The 19774-nt window shown below is 55.2% G+C and overlaps 2 protein-coding genes across 2 annotated transcripts in view; one reads left to right on the top strand and one right to left on the bottom strand.

Moving 5' to 3' along the window:
• Window positions 1–19774, top strand: part of GPR152 (G protein-coupled receptor 152) — a 118921-nt gene that overhangs the window by 72811 nt on the left and 26336 nt on the right. The window lies entirely within an intron of this gene.
• On the bottom strand, window positions 7178–15886 carry LOC127052593 (calcium-binding protein 2-like). The gene is made up of 7 exons (XM_050956444.1): window positions 15816–15886; window positions 15108–15437; window positions 13136–13166; window positions 12366–12509; window positions 10427–10536; window positions 10146–10293; window positions 7178–8491 (listed from the first exon to the last, which is right to left on the bottom strand). Exons 2-7 carry the CDS (start codon window positions 15351–15353, stop codon window positions 8463–8465), a joined length of 708 nt encoding a protein of 235 aa, XP_050812401.1. The 5' UTR covers window positions 15354–15437; window positions 15816–15886; the 3' UTR covers window positions 7178–8462.

Below are 19774 nucleotides of genomic sequence, written 5' to 3'. Positions count from 1 at the left end.
GTCACACACAGCTGGGTGGCTTCTACTCCAGGGGCCTGGAGAACAGCTGATGCGCTGCTGAGATTGGCAGAGCTGGGTGACTGCGGCATCAGCAATGGAGGATGCTATGCAGTGGAGATTAGCTTGTCGCTGGGGTTAGAACCAGGGGCGAGCATGGATTTCCCTATACCCCCCCAGGAGTACACACTCTCCTGAATGTCCCCAACACCCCCCACAGTGTTGTGAACTAGTTACATGCAGTGTTGCCAATTTAGCGATTGGAAATTTGAATTGAAATTGAAACATTAATGCACACTTTAAAAGCATATAAAGTATCTGATAAAATACATGTGTCTAAAAAAGTATAATAGATTTTAAAAGTATGAACATAGACTAGCTTCCTTATACAGCTGTTGTTTTTTGTGACAATGTCAGTGCATTCATTTTGGTGATTTTGGCCAACCTAATCATTTCAAATGACGATTTGTAAGCAAAGCCCTTGAGCTCTCCCTGACAGCTAGTGATGAGCTGTGGGCTGGGGGGAAAGGTTTCAGGACCAGGTTGTATTTACATTCACACCTAATCTATCTAGGAATCCAGCAAACAGAGGTGCATTGCCCAAGTGATAGATTTTGGCTGGGGTTGGGTTACAAGTCACTTGAATGCGTGTGGTGGTGGGCGGGGAATGAAATGTTGTTGTTCTTATTGTATGACTAAAGGGCAGTCAAACAGTACTTAGCCTGTGCTGAATGAGGGCATCAAGAGAGAGGGTGGAAACAGGTGTTTTGCTTGATGGTCTGCCTGAGTCACAAGTACTATTTGACTTGCCCCTCTCCATTGTTGAAAGACAGAGCTGATCAGGCTTCATAGATAGTCTTTTGTTTTGTTAAAGTGACTACTACAGCTGAAATCACTGATAAGCAGGTCTAAGTGCTTAAAGCTGCTGTGGGACAGTTTTTCTGTAGAAGAGAGGGCCCAGTCTGCACTAGCAGTGAAGTTCCCCCACTGAGAGCTTAGCTGAAATCACTGAGAGCTGGGTGGAACCTCAAGAGATCAACTCCCAGAGGTCACAGTGGCAGATGGCAGCAGAAGGTGATGGCACAGGGCCATTGGCAACAGAGCAATGGACTGAACAGTGGCACAATGAACAACAGTGGCCAAAGCGAAGAGTAAGCACACTTGGGACTACCTCTGAACTAGGTAAGGCCAACGCAATGGCAGCCCAGTGGGGAAAGGGCAGTGCTAGAAGCAGCAGAGGGGAAGCACCCCATAGGGCAAAGAAAGGACATGGGGCTGACATGAGCTTTGAGGTCCCAGAGCAGAAATACAGTGAGTCTGGGGGAACTGATGCCATCCACTCCATCCCCCACCCCAATCGCATTGGGTAAATGCTGATGCGCGCACACCAAGGGAGCAAATCCAGATGAGGGCAGGGATTGCAATGGGGGAATACACTCTCTGGTGCCCTTCTCCCCCAGCCCCACCCTGACCCCTGGCTGTAACATGGGCAGAGAAAGAAATGAGACTACAAGCACAGAGATCTCCCTGTGGGTGTGTGACAGCCGACATGCTGGGAATTGAAGTGGGGTCCACCAGAGCTAAAAGCACAGAGCCACTACAGCTGGCGCTAGAGACCTGGAACATGTGACTCTGGATGGGCAACTGTAATACGCACTCACCATGCCCTCTGCTGGCTGGGATCACAACTGCTCATCTACATGCCATAGCCCCTCTACTGCTGGTGGGGATTCTCCTTTAGCTCAGCAGCCTGGGCAGAAGGCTCTCAGTTCTATCCCCACTGAAGAGCAGGGACACATGGAAAGGCCTAGGGGGCAACAGCCAGGTGATACCCTGTAGTGCAACAGTCAGCTGTTAGGCAGCATGTCAACCATGGTCCTCAGGACTGGCCCACGGGACCTAACCCGTGAGAAACAGCTTTTTGGGACCCAAGAGATGATTCCCTCTAGTGAGTTGGGAGCTAGGGGGCTTGCCCCAGGCCTGGAGCCTGGTCTGTTTCCAGCACGGAGATCCCCATGGTCCACAAAAAGAGTTAGGTCCCAGGGGGAAGTGCTAGAGCAATGGGGGGAAGTTGAGATGGAAGGCTTGCCCAGTGGTTAGGGCACTGGCTTTGGGGGGCCTGGATTCAAGTTTCAGCTTTCCCATGTGCTCCCTGGATAACCTTGGGCATATCACTTAGCCTCTCTGAGCCTCAGTTGCCTCATCTGTACAATAAGGATCACAGCACTGCCCTGCCTCATGGGGAGCTGCAAGGGTCAATACACTAAAGGGTGCACAGGTAGTAGCTTGTGTCAGCTCAGTGCACTGCATCGTATGGGTTCCTTGCATCCCTCCATCCCCCCACAGCTCTCTGGTGCCAATCTGCCATCCCCCTCTATTGCTGGGACTCTCTGCATCCACCCAGTCCCTATATGTCTCCATTCTCCCATGCTAGGGACTCCCTGTGCTCCCCACTGGCCCCTTCCCCTATATCAGGGCCACCCATCTCCCCCCCACATGCCAGGGGCTGTGTGCACCCCTCCATTCCCCTTTTATCCAATATCAGGTTCCCTCAATCTCCACCCCACCAGGTTCCCAGGTACCTCTATAGAGGGGTTGCTCACCAGCCAGTGAGTGGGGCTGGAGCAGCCTCTTCAGCTCCAGCGCCCCCTGGCCACAGTCACTCTTAGGCCTGAGTGGCCCCTTCCCATGCCTCCGCGCTCTGGCCAGGTCCCTTCCAGCCCCATTCCTTCAGGTGAGGTGAATCAGTCCCTGAAAAGTGGACAAGTCTCTACCAGGAGTCTAGCTCAGTTGGACTTGCTGGTCAGTGCTCAGAGCATGAAGCAGGAGGACTGAAGCCCTGACAAAAATCACGGCGTCAGTGAGGCTACAGGGCCTACCCTGGAGGAAGAGTGAGACCCCTTAAGAGTCTAACACACTGAAGGGGTTCCTCCAAGAAACTTATTAAAAGATGCAATGGAGCACCAATCCTGTGGGTCCATGGTAGTTAGTGTTAGCAGTGGGATACTGAATGCATCAGTAGTGTTTTGCAATGCGTGACTTGCTGAAGTAAAAAACAAGGTTAGTCAAAGGAAAAAGGAAGAAAATGGAATATAACCATCTCCCTAAGAAGGACATCATCAACCTGTGTGGGGCGAGAGGGTATTGGGAAGCTCAACAAGGAGCAACTGATTGTATGGCTGGAGAAGGATGATTGGACCAAGAACCAGAATCCAGACCCAGCTGAAGTTCCAAGGGGGTCTATGTGTGAGCTGCAGCCAGTCAGTCACACATGGATGATGCTCTGGCTTTCACCAGCCTTAACTATATTGCAGGGTGACACTAACACACCCCCAAGATCAAGAAAGGCTGCAGCCATGGCAGCAGCAGGGCAAGACCTGATTCCCCTTCCAGCAGGCACTTTCATGACTGGGTTCCCCATCAATTAACTTGAAGTGGTGAGAATTGAAGCTGGGAGCTTCATGTAGAGCATCAGAGACTGGAGGACCATGCAAGGGAGGGAGCAGACCAGGAAAAGCAGCAAAAAACCTGAGAAAGAACACAGAAGCATGAACTGGAGATGGAGAAATAGAAGTGGGGAAAGACCTCGGGATGCCAATCGTCAGGAAACCTAGATACCAAACAGTTGCCCCAGTTTAAGGGAATGATATAGATGCCGACATCACTGCCTTTGAGAGTACTTGTGATTTGAACCAGGATGACCCTGCTGACCAGCTCCAATGTCTTACCCCCTAACTTGGTACCCAGGGTACAATCCAGACTTGTGAGTAGCTGCCTTCTAACCTGGGGTGCCCTGTGCTGCCCTTTCCTGGCCAATACACATTCATATAAAGTCCATCATTTTATTAATAGAAATGATGTGCATCCCGCCTGCTGTCCCAAATGGAGGTTCTCAAACACTTCCGTTTAAATACACTGGATTAGATAAAACAAGTTTATTAGCTACAGAGAGAGAACTCTGAAGTGAATACATAACGAGGCATAAAAGTCAGAAAAGGTTACAAGAAAAGTAAAGATAAAACACAACTAAAGCCTCACTGAACAAACTATGTGACATTCACTGCAAAATTTCTCTCACCACATACTCGCAACAGTTTTACAGGCCAAACATCCGAAGCCAGGCCCCCTTCTTCTGTGTAATGGCTGCTTGCTTTGTTCCTTCTGGTGCAGCAAATCGATGGACAGAGTGAAAGTAAGGAGAAGGAGTCCCTTGGGGCGTCTGCCCCTCTTTTTATAGTCCTGTCCCCATGTTGAGATGCATTTCCAGCTAGGAACAGGCGACAGGCAGCCTGTGTGGAGTGGAACCCCAGGCTGGTTCTTTGCTAAGATGTAGGTTTTTGGTTTGGAGGTTAGGTTTTTTTGTTTGTTTCTTTTGGGGTTTTTTGCCCCTTCCCCCTTTCCTGCCAAAGAATGACCACTTGGCAGGTAATGGCCCTGCTTGTTGACAACTGGCTGAGTTTTCAGTTTGCCCTTCCTCTCTGAGGAACTGGTCTGGCCACTCCCCGGACATTTCTGGAAAATCTACTTCTAGTCATGATCTCCGCTTATGTTTAGAACTTCCCACAGAATGCGGATACGTATATTTTGCCATGATATTACTGATCAGCTAATTATGAGTTTTTTTCACTGATACCTCCCAAGGCATACCTTGTACAATAGGGTGTGGACACAGGGGTGCAGGCTGTCTCACTCAGTCCCAAAGCAATACTCTACTGCTCAAGTCTGAAATGACATCTGAGACTTACAGGAAAAGGTTTGGAGTGTGTGCAAAAGATCAAGGTTGTGACACAAATGGAAGCCACCACCCTGATGGGAGAATGGTGATGGGGCAAGGATGCAGGTATCACGACACTGGAGGATTTGGGGAACAATTCTGTAAGATACTTCCCCACAAGCTTAAAACATGGTTATTGGACAGAAAGCCTAAGGCTGAGTGGGAGCAGAAAGTTAATGGGAAGACATTCATGGGCTGGAGGGACTGTGGGACAAAGAGAACCCTCGCTGGTGAAACTCCATCAAATCCTGAAAGGCAGAACAACTTGAGGTAAGGTTCCAAATGGGTAGCCATTGACCCTACCTATAGCTGAGATTCCTGGTCAGACACAGGAAGGATAGGGGTGGCTGGTCTCCAGGATATCAGCTTTGATTCTTGGGAATGAATGTGTCACTTTAAGACAAAATTCAGCCCCTCTTGCTGGACCAGCCCAGGGTTTGAACCAAGCAGACCAGAGGTGTTAGCGAGAAGGAGGAAAGGTTGTTAATGTCAGGAGACCTGTCTGTCTGTCTGTTTGTAAGCAGAGAGATGTATCCAAGTGGGGCAGAAGAATGCACCCATCCATCTCCGCACAGCAGATGTGTCACATGGGCTCAAGCACAACTTGCCTGAGGCCTGCTGCTGTGACCAAGGGAGTCAGCCTGGGGAAGTAGAGGCCGAACTGGGTCCAGTGGTGGCTGAAGCCCTAGCTGAGCATGGGAGGACATGGGCAGGACAGGACAACTGCCAGATACGTTTGTCTTGTTCAGGGTGGGAGAAGCCCCAGGGAAGGGTAAAGCAGCTGGATAGCAGCTACCGAACATGGACACAACTTATCAGGGCATAGCCATGGAACTGATGGGCTCTCCTACCCAAGAGAGCCTGAATCACAGCCCATCGGGGCAGGGGGCCCTAAGACAGGACTCTGTCCTGAAGCTGAGGGCAACAAGTTGACCCCATCAGCAGAAATGTGTTCCCAACATATGCATAGCCCTGGCATTGAGATGCAGCTCCAGAGGGGGTCTGCCAGTGTGGGGCTCCCCCCAAAATCCATACCTAAGCACCCCGGGACACCAGCGCCCCAGAGATATGGCTGGGTTAAGACCAACCTTGCAGGGGAACAAACCTACACTGAACCACCAGATGCTCACGGGGTCACTTCCTAGCCAACTTAGGGGTCAGGACACCCCAGGCTGCAGCCAGGATGGCTGAGCCATGAGGGAATGTGGGTTCCCTCCCCTCATCTTTCCCTAGAAGAAGACAGGGAGGAGGTAACAGCTGGACCCAGTTTCAAACCCAAAGTTTCTCGAGTGACCAAAGGGCTGGGGGCCACATGAAAACTTCCCATGTACACTCTGCTCATGTCATCAAACAGACCAGCCCGAAGGGAGGACGTGAAACTGCTCTGCCCTGTGCTGTGAAAACTGTACACTTGGTTAGAAACTGTGCTGTAGGCACCTCACAAGTGCCAGGTAGAATTGCTACCATGGAAATGGTCACTGCGCTGGGATGTCTTTGAATAACATGGTGGACTGGAACCTCCCAGGTCAAAGGATAAAGCAGCCCTGGTCAGTTCGGCCCCCGAGGGAGAAGAGCTGTGATGAAATGAGAATCTTTTGTAATATTTTTATGAATCTTGTGTGCCTCGGTTTCCCTCTGTACTCTGCATTGCTAGCCAGTTTGGGAGTGGAGAGTTAAATCTGCTCTTGGGGGGCACTGCGGGGCAGGAAAGGGTGTGTGTGAGAGAGACCTTTCTGACTAGGCCCCAATGAATAGGGTCAATAGGGAACTGGTTGAAACTGACCCAACTCAAGAGAGGGTCCTGAGGGACAATGGGAAGCCCTAAGGACTGGACACTGGACAGCAGGCAGGACTGTGAATTCTCCATGGCCTTGCCTGGAGCCAAAGGATTGGGAGGTGACCAATGGAGGACCAAGAGTAGGCTTCTGGAACAATTGGCCAGAATAAGGACGCCAGAGAGAGTGCCTGAGATGGAATCCACTACAGTGAGGCAGGTGGGTTGCTTGGGCTTGGCCAGAGGGATTGTGCTTTAACCTTCCTTTCTCTGGGCTACCCTCAGGACTTGGAAAGCTGTGTGCCAGGGGACTAACCAACCTTGCTCTGGTTGGAAAAGCTGCCCTGTGTCACTGCAGACACCAGCTGGGGTGCATCAGAGTTACACATCCCTAAGAGGATGTCTGGCTCAGTTGGCCTCACTGGCCAGAGCTCACCACATGAGGCAGGAAGACTGGAGCCCAGAGACAAGTGAGGTTGTGTGGCCAGCCCTGGGGGAAGAGTGGGACCCTCTTGGGGGCCTGGTCCACTGAGAGGAGTCCCCCAAAGCAGTGGTTCCCAATGTTTTTCTCTGCCGTGGCACACCTAGATAACATCACGTGACTCCCGAACGTCAAGTTCATATGACGTGGTGTAACATTGCATCTATCATAGGCCACTCTTAATTTTGACTCATGAATATTCAGAAACCAATCCAGAATGAGGCTAGTAGGGTTAAAATCAAAACAAACATGGCAGCTAGTGTTAGATCGCGATCTGTTGTTTGTGCCAGAATAATGTTTGGCGATGACAAGCAATTAATAGTTAAGCATTTCTGCTCATTTCCAAAATAGTCTTCCCAAGTGTGTGTCACTTTCTCTGCTGTTTTTAAATGTGATATAATTACTTATAATGCCGTTCCAGGTCTGGCTGGTTCCAGCTATTACCCTAAGTCAAATGTAAATTTAAAACTTAGGCTTGAAATTTGTCTTTTTTTTATGTGCATCATCATCAAAGGCTCATTGCAGCACATTGCATTCATCAGGGCACATCCGTCTGTGTTTACGTTTTCTCCCTTAGCCTCACTTTGGGGAATGGAATGTGAGCTGTGCATAGTATTTGAAAGGGGTCTCGTACAGACTGCCATCCAGCTCTAACGCTCATTAGAATACAAGGGAAGGTCTTTTGTTCTCACATGTAGTTTTTCAAAAAATTCCAAAGCCCACCTGCCAGCACAGCAGTGTGCCATGGCACACGGGTCGGGAAACTCTGCTCCAAGGAACTGTGGAAAAGCCAGGGTGTAACGCCGACCCTGTGGATCCATGACAGAGAACAAATGGAAACAGCACCACTGTTAATGCTCTGTCACCGTCAGGCATTTTAGCAGAGCCATTCAGCGAACAAGGGGATGGGGTGGAGCTGGAGTAGTGAAGGGTTGGGTGGTCTCCCCCATTCCAGTCTAGCCACTGGTGGGGAGGGGGGATTTCCCTGACGTGGGGCAGGATCAGGAAGGTGGGTACCTAGGGCAGCTCATGGGCTGGGCTGGAGGCGGAGACCAGCACAGGACAGAAGCAAAGGCGAGCTGCAGGGACAGTCTGATTGGGAGTGAGGGGAGATTATCTGGGATCCCAGATAAGGAGCAGGGCCTGGACTAGTCAGAGCCTTAGCAGCCCCCAAAGCAGTTGCCAACTGGGCATTCAGGCCCTGCCCCCTGGCAACACACTGTGAGGGAGAGGGGCCAGCAGAGGGGCAGGCAGACCCAGAGGGAGGGTTCTTCTTAGAAAGGCCCATAAGGGAGTTGCGAGGGAACTTCCTGCTGGTGAAGAAGGGGGGTCACCAGCTGTCAAGAAGCGGGGATCCACTTGGAGCTGCTCTGTCCCTCTAGAGGCTGGAACGGCGACAGCAATGGGGGGTGAGGGATCCCCTCCCCCAGGCCTTGTTAGCGGGAGGACAACATCATCACAAACTCTGAGAGAGACACAACGTGGGATCTGGAGTGAGCGAATACCAGTGCCTCCCTCTGCACATCCAGCACAACACAGCCTGACAGCACTGTTCTGTGCTGCCCCCCACTGCATCCCACTCCTCCACCCATGTCATAAACAGGTAGTTAAGGGTTAATGCCTCTTTTACCTGTAAAGGGTTAAGAAGCTCAGTAAACCTGGCTGACACCTGACCAGAGGACCAATAAGGGGACAAGATACTTTCAAATCTTGGTGGGGGGGAAGTCTTTTGTTTGTGCTTTTTGTTTTGGGGGTTGTTCGCTCTTGGGACTAAGAGGGACCAGACGTCAATCCAGGCTCTCCAAATCTTTCTGAATCAGTCTCTCATGTTTCAAACTTGTAAGTAACAGCCAGGCAAGGCGTGTTAGTCTTATTTTTGTTTTCTCAACTTGTAAATGTTCCTTATGCTGAGAGGATTTTACCTCTGTTTGCTGTAACTTTGAACCTAAGGCTAGAGGGGGTTCCTCTGGGCTATATAAATCTAACTACCCTGTAAAGTATTTCCCATCCTAATTTTACAAAAATAATTTTTACCTTTCTTTCTCTAATTAAAAGCTTTCTTTTTAAAAACCTAATTAATTTTTCCTTGTTTTAAGATCCAAGGGGATTGGATCTGGACTCACCAGGAATTGGTGGGGGAAAGGAGGGGGGGATGGTTAAATTCTCCTTGTGTTAAGATCCAAGGGGTTGGATCAGTGTTCACCAGGAACTTGGTGAAAAAGCCTCTCAAGGCTGCCCAGGGAGTGGAAGGTTTTGGGGGGGCAGGAAGTGTTCCAAACACTAAAATTTCTAAATGGTGGCAGTGTTACCAGATCTAAGCTAGTAATTAAGCTTAGAAGTGTCCATGCAGGTCCCCACATCTGTACCCTAAAGTTCAAAGTGGGGGAGGAACCTTGACAACCCCCTGGACTGTACCCCCAGCCTGGCTCCCTCTACCAGGCTTCAGGATGCTGCAGCCCACCCCAAGCAAGTGGAGCTTCCGCAGCAGGGGTCACGGGGCTGCAGGGGGGCTGTGGAGAGCAGGGTGAGGGCTTGGAGCAGCCAAAGGGCAGGAATCATGCCCCCGGGAGGCAGGACGCTGGGAGGAGATTGTTCCCACCACCCCACAGCCATCACTGCCCCTCCTCTTATCTGCCCCTCCTCAGTCCTAGCTGTGGCTCCCTCCTCTGCTCCAGTCAATCCCACAGCAGGCAGCTCTGCCCCAGGCACCACCCACCCCAACCCTGTGAAAAAACAGCCCTCCTGGGGCTGCAGAAAGTGGGGCTGAGCCTCATCATGTTCTGGAGGGGGTTAGGGGTGGCTCTTTAGCCCAGGGCCCTAGACCGTATAGCTCTGGGTTAAGGGCCCAGCACACAACTAAACACAAGGGGGAGAGCACAGACAGGACTGGGGGCAGGGAGTGTCACAGGAAGACACTGGCAGGGAGAGAAGGGGGAGGTCTCTGAGGGATGAGTCCTTGCTGCAGGGGCAGAGGAGGTATCCCCAGGGCTCAGTGTGGAGGGAATTGGGGGGTTTCTGGCACCAGTGGGTGGGAGGCAGTTTCCCAAAGGCCAATGCAGTCAGTAGGGGGAGGGGAGTCCCTGGGGTCAATGGGGCTAGGGCTGCACAGCATCTCTCACCGTCGAAGTCCACATGGCCGTCCCCATTGAGGTCAACATCACGCAGGATCTCCTCCACCTCCGGCAGCGGGACCTGCTCCCCCAGCAGGGCCAGGAGGGCATCCTTCAGCTCTGTGCTGCTGATCTCCCCATCCCCGTTCCTGTCCAACTGGGGGGGGGGTGGGGAGGAAGAGAACGGGGTGAGGGTGGAATGGCCCGGATGGATGGGTGCCAGCCACATCCCCGCCCTGCTCCCCCTCCACCCTTAGCCCACGTTCCCCCTTCTTCCTACACCCCCATACCTCACGGAAGGCAATCTTGAGCTCACGCACCCCCACCATGTGAGCCGTCTCCTCACGTAGCTTCGGCCCCATCATCTCCACAAAGTCCTCAAAGTCCACGCGCCCACCCACTGTGGGAGAGACATGGAGATCAGTGCCCAGCCCCCGCAATGGGGAGGGGTCCCACGGAGGGAAGTCATGTGAGGGGAGGGGAGTCTCTCTGGGACAGAGGCAGGGTCCCATGGGGGGAGCAGTGAGGGGGAAGGGGGATCTCTGGGGCTGGAGTGGAGTGCCACGGGCAGGGCCAGCTCTAGGTTTTTTGCAGCCGCAAGCAAAAAAATTTTTGGCTGCCCCCCACCCCAACCCTGGGCTCCTCCCCCCACACCCGCACCCCATGCTGCCCCAGCTCTGGGTTCCCCTCCTACCCCCCAAACAGTGCCCTCCCCCCACCTACACCCCCCTGCCACCGCAGCCCTGGGCTCTCCCCCCACCTACACCCTCCTGCCGCCCAACCCTGGGTCACTGGTAACTCACTCCCAAGGTGGGTCATCAGCATCTCGCTCATGACACTAGCAGAGGCAGAGGCTGCATCCACCAGACTCCTTCCCGGTGCCCAGGGGGGCCCTGATTCCACCCACTCCCCCTTCGCCTCCAGCTGGTCCGGTGCTGGCAGGGTCGGGGTAAGCAGCAGGGCTTCCGGGCCGTGCCTCAGCCTAGGGTCCCTCCAGCCGGGAATCTTGCCCCCAGGTCCGGCCCGGAATTGGGAGGGCAGAGCCAGGGAGACCACACCAGCAGGGGACTGAGGAGCCGTGGCAGGGCAGCCTCAGAGGGAGCGGCCGGCGGGGAACAGAGCCCTGGAGAGCGGGACGTGGGCCTCACACAGCAGCGCACCAGGCATCGGTCCTCTCTATGGCCCCGCTGCTATTCCTGGCCACCCTGCCGCAGCCCCTGGGCAGCTCGGGCCACTTCGCCCAGCCTCAGCTGAAGCGCTGGGGGGTGGCTGCAAGCAGCCTGCAGGTTGAGAACCACTGCACTAGATACTACTATCAGTTTGGCCCTTCCAGTAGGGTAGAGCTCAGCCCAGCACTGCATATTGCACGTGGGGTCTAGCCAGCCTCCCGTGCCTTGCAGTCTGCTCTGCTCTCATCATGCCCATGGATTCCTCGCTGGAGACCCCCGAGGATTCTGGATCTGTTCCCATGGGATCCCTTACTCTGCAGATGCCGGATAAGATCACCTTACTACCTCATGTGGCAGCTACCCTCTCTCCTGAGCTTAGCATATTCCCCTCTGAGCTACAGTGATAAGGGGAAACCACTAACAGATAGAGCCAGGGTGTTGTGGGGCTGCTTCCTCTTTCACACCTGATAAGCCCCACTGGCACTTGTTCTAGGTGGCTGATACGCTGTTCACTGCCCCGGTGATCTGGCCTTAACAGATCTTGGCTTTTTCTGTTGAGCAGGGCTGACTCTAGGTTTTTGGCCGTCCCAAGCAAAAAAATTTTTGGCTGCCCTCCACCCCAGCCCTGGGCTCCTCCCCCACATCCCGCTGTTGCCCCAGTCCTGGGATTTTTCCCCCACACCCGCACCCCCTGCCGCCCCAGCCCTGGGTCACTGGTAACTCGCTCCCAGGGCGGGTCATCAGCATCCCGCTCATGACACTAGCAGGGGTTGTGTGGTGCAGGGGCAGGTTCCACAGGGGGAGCAGTGTGAGGGGAGTGGAATCTCTCTGGAGCAGAGGCAGAGGCAGGTCCCACAGGAGGAGCAGTGTGAGGAGAGTGGGGTCTCTCTGGGGCAGGGGCAGGTCCCACAGGGAGAGAAGTGTGAGGGGAGTGGGGTCTTTCTGGAGCCGGGGCAGAAGCAGGTCCCACGGGGGGGGAGCAGTGAGAAGGGGTCTCATGGATGGGTGGGATGCTATGCGGAGAGGGACCCCTGGGGGTACAGCCATTCCCCACACTCACTCCTCATCTTGATGTGCTGGGAGATCTCGATGAGTTCCATCTCGGTGGGCATGTAGCCCATGGTGCGCATGCAGGCGCCCAGGTCCTTGTAGCTCACAAAGCCATCCTGGTCTGTGTCGAACTCCTTGAAGGCATCCAGCAGCTCTGCCGAGGGGAAAAGCCAGAGCCGCTCTCAGCACTGGGGTGCCTACCCCGGGCATCGCTAGAGGGGCTCCAGCGAACCTGTCCACAGTGGGGTGAGGGCTGGGTCAAAACCAACCCAAACTGGCCATAAGTGTGTGAGGGGTGACCCCTTCTTTGGCTGCTGCACTGATGCCACCCAGTGTCCATGACCCTGACACCAGGACACCTAGGGATGCACGGTGAGGGGTTCCACCAATAGCCATGGTAACAGCCAGGGCGCCCCCTAGTGGTCATTCTAATCATAAAGTGGACAACGCCAGGTGGGCTCTGCTACCCTGAATCTTCTGCTGCAGGCTGAGCGTGCCTGGGTTTGCACAGATACGTTCTAACCCAGGACAGGGTCACAACTGGGAGAGTCTAAAAATAAATCCAGCCCCACCTCCCCGGGAAGCAGGCACTGTGCCCTTCCTTGTGTCCCTGGTCTTCGACCCACAGGGGGCTGGGCATGGCTGAGAGATGGGCACAATCCATTGCCCCATCTCTGAGAGGGCAAACAGACATGCCCAGGCCCGATGTCCCTCTGCCAGAGGCAGCCCCCCCACTCCTAATTGAGAGCCCTGCAGCCACCAGGGCTCTCGCCAACTCACCATCCAGTTCCACTGGGGACAGATCCCGCTCCTGGGGGCAGAAACAAGGGCAGGCAATTAGACCCCAGGAACATGGGGTGGACCCCCTCAGATAGGCTGCCCCAGTATGGAGCTTGTTCCAGGGAAACCCTCCCCACAAAACCCACCCCTAGGAGCCATGCAGGCAGGGCAAGCGGGCTCAAGAGCCAGGGCGGGCGACAGCAGGAAAGCGCTAAATAGGTAAAACTGCCCCCATCCCAGGGCAAGCAGGGATTGAACAAGGAAGTGGGTGAGGAGGGCAGAGCAGCCCCCCAAAGCAAGCAGGGGTGGAGGAGAGGGGCTCCATGTCCAGGGTGTTTCCGTGGCTCCCAGGGATGCTGGGAGCTCAGTGCGAATGCCCCCACCCGCTGCCCTTTGTAACTCAATCCCCATCAGCTCCCCCACTAGGATGCCAGCCTTGAACAACAGGGCCACATGCCTCCAGCCCCACAGCACAAGGAGTGCCCCATGCCAGTCTGCCTCAGCCAACTCGCCCCCCACTGCCCAGCGCCTGAACCTGCCTGTGCCCCCGCCCCAGGCCCTGTGTTCCATTCGCTGCCCCCTGAGCCAGGCAGTCCCCCTGCCCCAGGGCCAGATCAGAGACAGTGCCCCCTAGAGGATTTTGGGCTGGGCAGTGATATTTTATTGGGGAAATGTGGGGAGGGATCTCAGCTCTCTGAGCGCACACCTCATTATGGAGAGGAGTGATGTGAAGGGGACAGCGGGGGAGGGAGGGCACGGGAGGTGCTGTCAGGGTGTCAACTTCAGTTAGAAGTCACAGAAGTGGGTGAGAAATCCCAGCCAAAATTAACCTGCTGAAAGCGGGATTAAGGAGATTGTGGGCAAAGCTGTGATCTCCAGCCCCAGCCTGCTCCCAGTGTCCCCTACCCCACCCACACTCCAGCCCTCCAGTGATTCCCGTCCAACCCCTACCCCACTCCCCCCAGCAGGGCCCTGCTCCTCCCTCCATCCCCTGAGGGCCCCTACTCCCACTCCCCTGGAGGGGGCTGACCTGCTCCCCCATCTCTGACTGGCCCCAGCACTGGCTGCCCCACACCCAGGGATAACAGGATTGGCAGGCTCCCAGCAGGGAGCTGAGAAGGGGCTAATTATACCAGCTAATCGGGGTGACAGGGTGCAGGCAGCAGGGCTATTGTTAAGCCCCATGGGCGCCATACCATGCTGCAGCCCACTAAGCCACCAGGGCAGAGAAGGACCTGGAGGACTGGGCTCCAACGCTCCAAGCTCTTGGCCCCAAGAAATAATGGGCACCGGTGGGGCTTCCCCATTTCCCATCTGGGAGTGGGGACCACTGGCCCACCAAGGACTGCAGTGTCCCATTCTCCCCCGCTCCTTGGGCCTTCCAAGCCTGCCCAGTGTCTCCCCTCTCTAGAGGAGCCTGGGGGCAGGGTGCCTGCCCCCCAGCACTGTTCTGGGAGAGCTGTACCTGCTGCACAGACACCGTGCCCAGCTGCCTCCATCCCACCCTAGCATGCCCCCCCATGATCGTGCCCACCCAGCCATGGCCTGCCCACCCCACACACACAATCCAGCTAGTCATGCTCCAACCCACCCCCGAAGTACCCCCAACCAACACCATCCAACCAGCCATGCCCCCACTGCCTCCCTGCTGCAGCTGCCCCTCCTCTCCCAGCCCACCCACACACAGCACCCCCCAACCTCACGCCTACCCCTTCTCTCACCACTGCCTTGTCCTCTCCATTCCCGCACTCCCCTGGCACCTTTTTGCCCACCCCTCTTGGTAGCCATGATCCACCCTCCTCCCCTAGTGCCCAGCCCTCCCGGCAATCCATCTGCTCCTCCTGCCCCCACACACCCATACTCCACCGCCACACCTCTATCTCTGCTCCTACCCCCCGTGCCTCCATGCCCTGCCCCATCCCACCCCCATGTCCTCATCCCACTCTGCCCCCCCTACCCCTGGCCAGCGCACCCTGCCGAAGACAGTGTTGAGGAAGGGCGAGTAGGCCTTGGTGGCATCGGCATGGGCGTCAGCGTGATGCTTCTTGCTGTGCTTGCGCCCGTGGCTGGAGCGGGAGCTGCGGCGCGACTTGGAGCCGGGGCTCTTGCTGGCTGTGGGCTCCTCTTCCTCCGTAGGGGGTGCCTGCCCCCCCTTATTTGGGTCCTGTCCCTCTTTGCGTGTCTCCGACTCGACCTCGTTGGGCCACTTGTGGGGCATGGGGCCGGGCACAAGGCGCGGCAGCCGGCTCCGGGACAGGCAGCTCCAGGACGGGCACAGACCAAGGGCATGGGAGGGCAGGGCCTTAAGAAGGAGTCAGAGAAATCCTCTTATTTCCCAACCTCCACCTCCAGGAGCACCAGGGCTGGGGGGCAAAGCCAATTAGCTGGGATTGCAGGCAGGAAACTGGCAGCTCAGCTGCTCCAGCACCAGCCCCACTGGTACAGATCACTGCCTCCCACCAGTGCCCCCTGGCACCCCCCAGCTCCCTGTCCCTCCCCACTGCCCCCCACTGCTCCCTCTCCTCTCCTCATCCCCTCCCCACTATCTCCCATGGTTCCCCTTCCCCTCACTACTGCCCCCCAGCTCCTCTCCCCTCCTTATCTCCTCCCCACAACTCTCCAGCTCTCCTTCCCCACAGCTCCCCCTCCCCTCACTACTGCCCTCCTGTCATGGACTCACAGATCGAGCTCGCTCTTGGCCTCGTGCGGTCCATGGGGGGAACTCCCTTCAGTGTGACAGCCCTTCTCGGGGGTCCACTCTCTCTCGGCATCAGGCCCCTCCACCTCCTGGAGCCGCATCTCTCATAGTCTTAGCACACCTGTTTCTCACCGTGAGCCCCCTCAGGGAGTCCACTTGCTCTGGACTCCCGGGGCCTCCACCCCCAAAGGGGATGATGCAGCCCTGTTCTCTAGACTGCAGTGACAGCCAGCCAGCACAAAACAGGATGGTTTATTGAGCATCTGAACACAGCATAGGAAACTCTCATGGCCCTCAGACCTGGCCTCCCTCAGCACAGTACATCCAAGTTTCCACTGCAGCCAGGTGGGCTCTGCCTGCTCCCCCTCTCCAGCCCAGAGCCCCCCTGCTTCCCAGCTGGTCATCTGATAGCACCCCCCCCAGGCCCCACCTCCGTCCATTGTCTTCTTTCCAGGTAAACAGGGTCTCCTGGGCCTCCTCTCCTCTCTTCTGTCCTCTGGCCCCTCTGGCTGGAAGCAGCTGGTTAGGTCACGGGGATCCTCACTTTGCAGCCCATTGTCCTCCCACTGGCCAGAACCAGCTGTGTCTCCTGAGCTGGGCCTCCAGGTCACCAGTCTCTGGGGTATCCATTCTCCAGGCCATTGGCTTGGGTCCCAAGTTCCCTCGCTGGTCCTCTGTAACAACAAACTCCCTCTCCCATCACCTCGTTAAACCAGTAACACCCGGGGAAACCGAGTCTCTGCTGCAAACCATTGGAAAAACAAGGAAAACACAAGACAATCCCCCATTTCATCACACCTCCTGCTCCCAGCTATCCCTCCCTTCCACTCCCCAAAACTCCCCTTCCCCCCTCCCCTCCTCACCCCTGGCCTGCCCTTCCCCGGCTTCCCTTCTCTTCTCATTGCACCACCCACAGCTCCCTGTCCCCTTCCCACTCTGCTGTCTGCCCAGCTCTCTGTCGCCTGCCCACTGCCCTCCTCTCCACGCAGCTCACCTTCCCCTCAGCACTGCCTTCTCCCTACACTCCCCCTGTTGTGCCGATCCCCACCACTCCTGCTGCCCCTGCTCCTCCCTCACTCTTCCCAGATTTCACAGCCTGACCTAGAAGCTCAGTTCCACACCCCTGGGCCACTCCCAGTCCTGCCAGGAGAAACTGGGGGTCCCCTGCTGGGGAGGGCAAGCTGGGCAGTGCAGGCTCCTCCCCGTTCCTGGTGTCACAGCACCCCCTGCTGGGGAAGGTGCAGCTGGGCAGGTCAGACTCCTCCCCTTCCCTGGAGTCACAGCGCCGCCTGCTGGGGAGGGTGCAGCTGGGCAGGTCAGACTCCTCCCCTTTCCTGGAGTCACAGCGCCGCCTGCTGGGGAGGGTGCAGCTGGGCAGGTCAGACTCCTCCCTTTCCCTGAAGTCACAGCGCCGCCTGCTGGGGAGGGTGCAGCTGGGCATGTCAGACTCCTCCCCTTTCCTGGTGTCACAGCGCCGCCTGCTGGGGAGGGTGCAGCTAGGCAGGTCAGACTCCTCCCCTTCCCTGGTGTCACAGCACCCCCTGCTGGGGAGGGTGCAGCTGGGCAGGTCAGGCTCCTGCCCTTCCCTGGTGTCACAGCACCCCCTGCTGGGGAGGGTGCAGCTGGGCAGGTCAGGCTCCTCCCCTTCCCTAGTGTCACAACACCCCCTGCTGGGGAGGGCCCCTTGTGTTAGAGCCACTGCTCTGGATACCCAATGGCAAATCCACTATAACCAAGATATTTTTCCCCCTTTGGTTAGGCATAGGACCCACAGTGTCCAATGCTCAAATGTGTCTTGTGTCGGCAGCAAAGGGTGCAGAGGAACTCGCTGGTGTCCTGCAGGTCTCTCACCGCTGGCATCTGTCCCAAGATCTGCAATAGTCTCTCACATCACTCTCCATCCCTGACAAGCAAAAACCCATCCTTCTTTAACCTCTCATGGGTCCTCTATGCTCCCACGTGCCCAGCCAAAGGGCAGTTGTGGGCCTGCAACTGTTCACCACCACCCAACCGGCGCTGGGCAGGCACAAGTCTGCTTGTAAGGTTTCCCAGGGCTTTTGTTGTTCCCCAGGAGCTTCCCTGTACAACCTTCCTCCCTCTTCAGAAACTCTTTCCCTGTTTCCCCTCCCTGGGGTTCCCAAGGGGTGGCTCCGGATGCTTTCTAGATTTGGGGACGCTCTCTGCTCCAGGCTGGCAGCTGCTAGCTGGGACAGTGTCTTCAGTTACAGGGGTTAACTCCCCCACCCAGCCCAGCCCCAAGGCTATGCTGCTTTCTTCTGCTAAGTGGCACTTGGTATCAGCCTCTACCACACCTGAAAGCACACTGCTTTCTCCTGCTGAGTTGGAGCTGGCTGCACCCTCCCCACCTCTGCCAGTGGTTTCTTGGTCTTTACCATTTCCTTCTGGGATCAGAACATTGCGTTTTTGCAGCAGGTTACGGCATTAACAGCTTTCGTCAGCGTTCAGCCATCCTTTCCCATCGGCCCTTCTGTTGGAACACAATCCAGCACCCCTGCTTTTAAGGTATTCACCAAATCTTCTCACTCCAAACAAGAGCAGCAGAAACTACCTCAAAGTGGGGGGACCATGAGCACCCAAAGAGTGTCCCCCCCCCTCATGCCAGGCATTGCCCCTTCTCCCCAAGCCCCATCCTTGTGCCATCCCATCTTCCCAAGCCCCCAACCTTCACTTGCTCCTCTGTGCCCCCTTCCTCCTCATCATCACTCCCCCTTATGGCTGGTAACAAGTGGTGGGTCCATGGCCCCCAATCCCTCTCACTCCAAAAGGCACAGGAGTTTTCTATTGTCCTAGTGCCAGGAGATCTACGCTTCCTCCCTGCCGCTTGTCACAGTCCCTGACCATCCCCCTCTGACCAGAGAAATCTGGGCCCCACTGTCTCCACCCTCAGCATTCTTTACCATTCATCTTTCATAAACTCCAGTGGTGGAGACCTCACAAAATTGATCAGGCATCCCTCAAGCACCTCTGTTAATGACAGCTGTATTAACCTGGGCCCGACAGGACATAGGTGTGACACACAGACCCGGTTGTGGTTCAAACTCTGTGTCAGCAGCTCTTGGCACACCTGACTCACTCACTACACCTAACGCACAATTGTCACGCTTTAGAGCCAGAAGGTAGCATGTACGATATCACTGGAAAAACAAACAGCTCACTGGTCATTAATATCCTTGAGTGATGTATGTCTGGGTCTGAAGAAGGAGTTCTAAATATAGGCCAAAGTTATGTTCTTAAAACATGTTTGGCTAGCAATGCATAAGCCTAGTCTGCCCTGGACAAAGAAATGGGTGTTTCTGTGTCTGACCAGCCTCATCCTCAGGCAGAGTCAACGAAGGCACCTTTACATAAAAGGTAAACAAATCCGTCAACCTAGCCAGTAGAGGAGATAGCATCTTAGCTGTAAAGACAGGCGGTCCGGACCTCAAATGAATCAACTGATTGTCCACAATATTACTGTATTACCAAAGTGTATCAAGAAACATCTTTTATGAAAGCTAATGACACACTGGTGATTAATATCATTGTGAGATGTCAGTATTAACACTCTATGGGGAATTATGGATGCTCACTGATGATATGCTTCAAAATCTGTGACCACATAAAGAGAGAAACAGGTTTTTTCCCCAGACAGGAGGGAAGGCAGCTGGCTACCTGTCACCAAGAAAATTAAGCAATATATGACCAAAAGCAATAAAAAATCAATTTACATATGAGCCAGCAGGGGGATGGGAAAACCACAGGACAGGGAGAACAGCATGAGGTCATCCTGAGCCAGGAGTGAAAACAATGAGTTTTGGAAGATCTAAGGAGACAGAAGAAGCCAACATTGCATCCAGCATTGGACAGACACAAGGGGCCAGAACTTCTCCCAGCTGAGGAAGATGGGCCCTTCAATCAAGGGGTTGACTTCTCCTGGGAAT

This window comes from Gopherus flavomarginatus, chromosome 5, assembly GCF_025201925.1.
Source record: "Gopherus flavomarginatus isolate rGopFla2 chromosome 5, rGopFla2.mat.asm, whole genome shotgun sequence".
In the NCBI taxonomy this organism is placed as follows: Eukaryota; Metazoa; Chordata; order Testudines; family Testudinidae; genus Gopherus; species Gopherus flavomarginatus.
The sequence above is the reverse complement of the archived record's forward strand: the minus strand, read 5'-3'. Positions and strand labels throughout refer to the sequence as shown.

Coding starts and splice junctions, on each gene's coding strand:
- LOC127052593 (XM_050956444.1), bottom strand. CDS start 15,353: ATGCCCCACAAGTGGCCCAACGAGGTCGAGTCGGAGACACGCAAAGAG. Junction 10,537..12,365: donor CCAGCACATCAAGATGAGGA/GTGAGTGTGGGG, acceptor TCTCTCCCACAG/TGGGTGGGCGCGTGGACTTT. Junction 10,294..10,426: donor TCAAGATTGCCTTCCGTGAG/GTATGGGGGTGT, acceptor CCCCCCCCCCAG/TTGGACAGGAACGGGGATGG.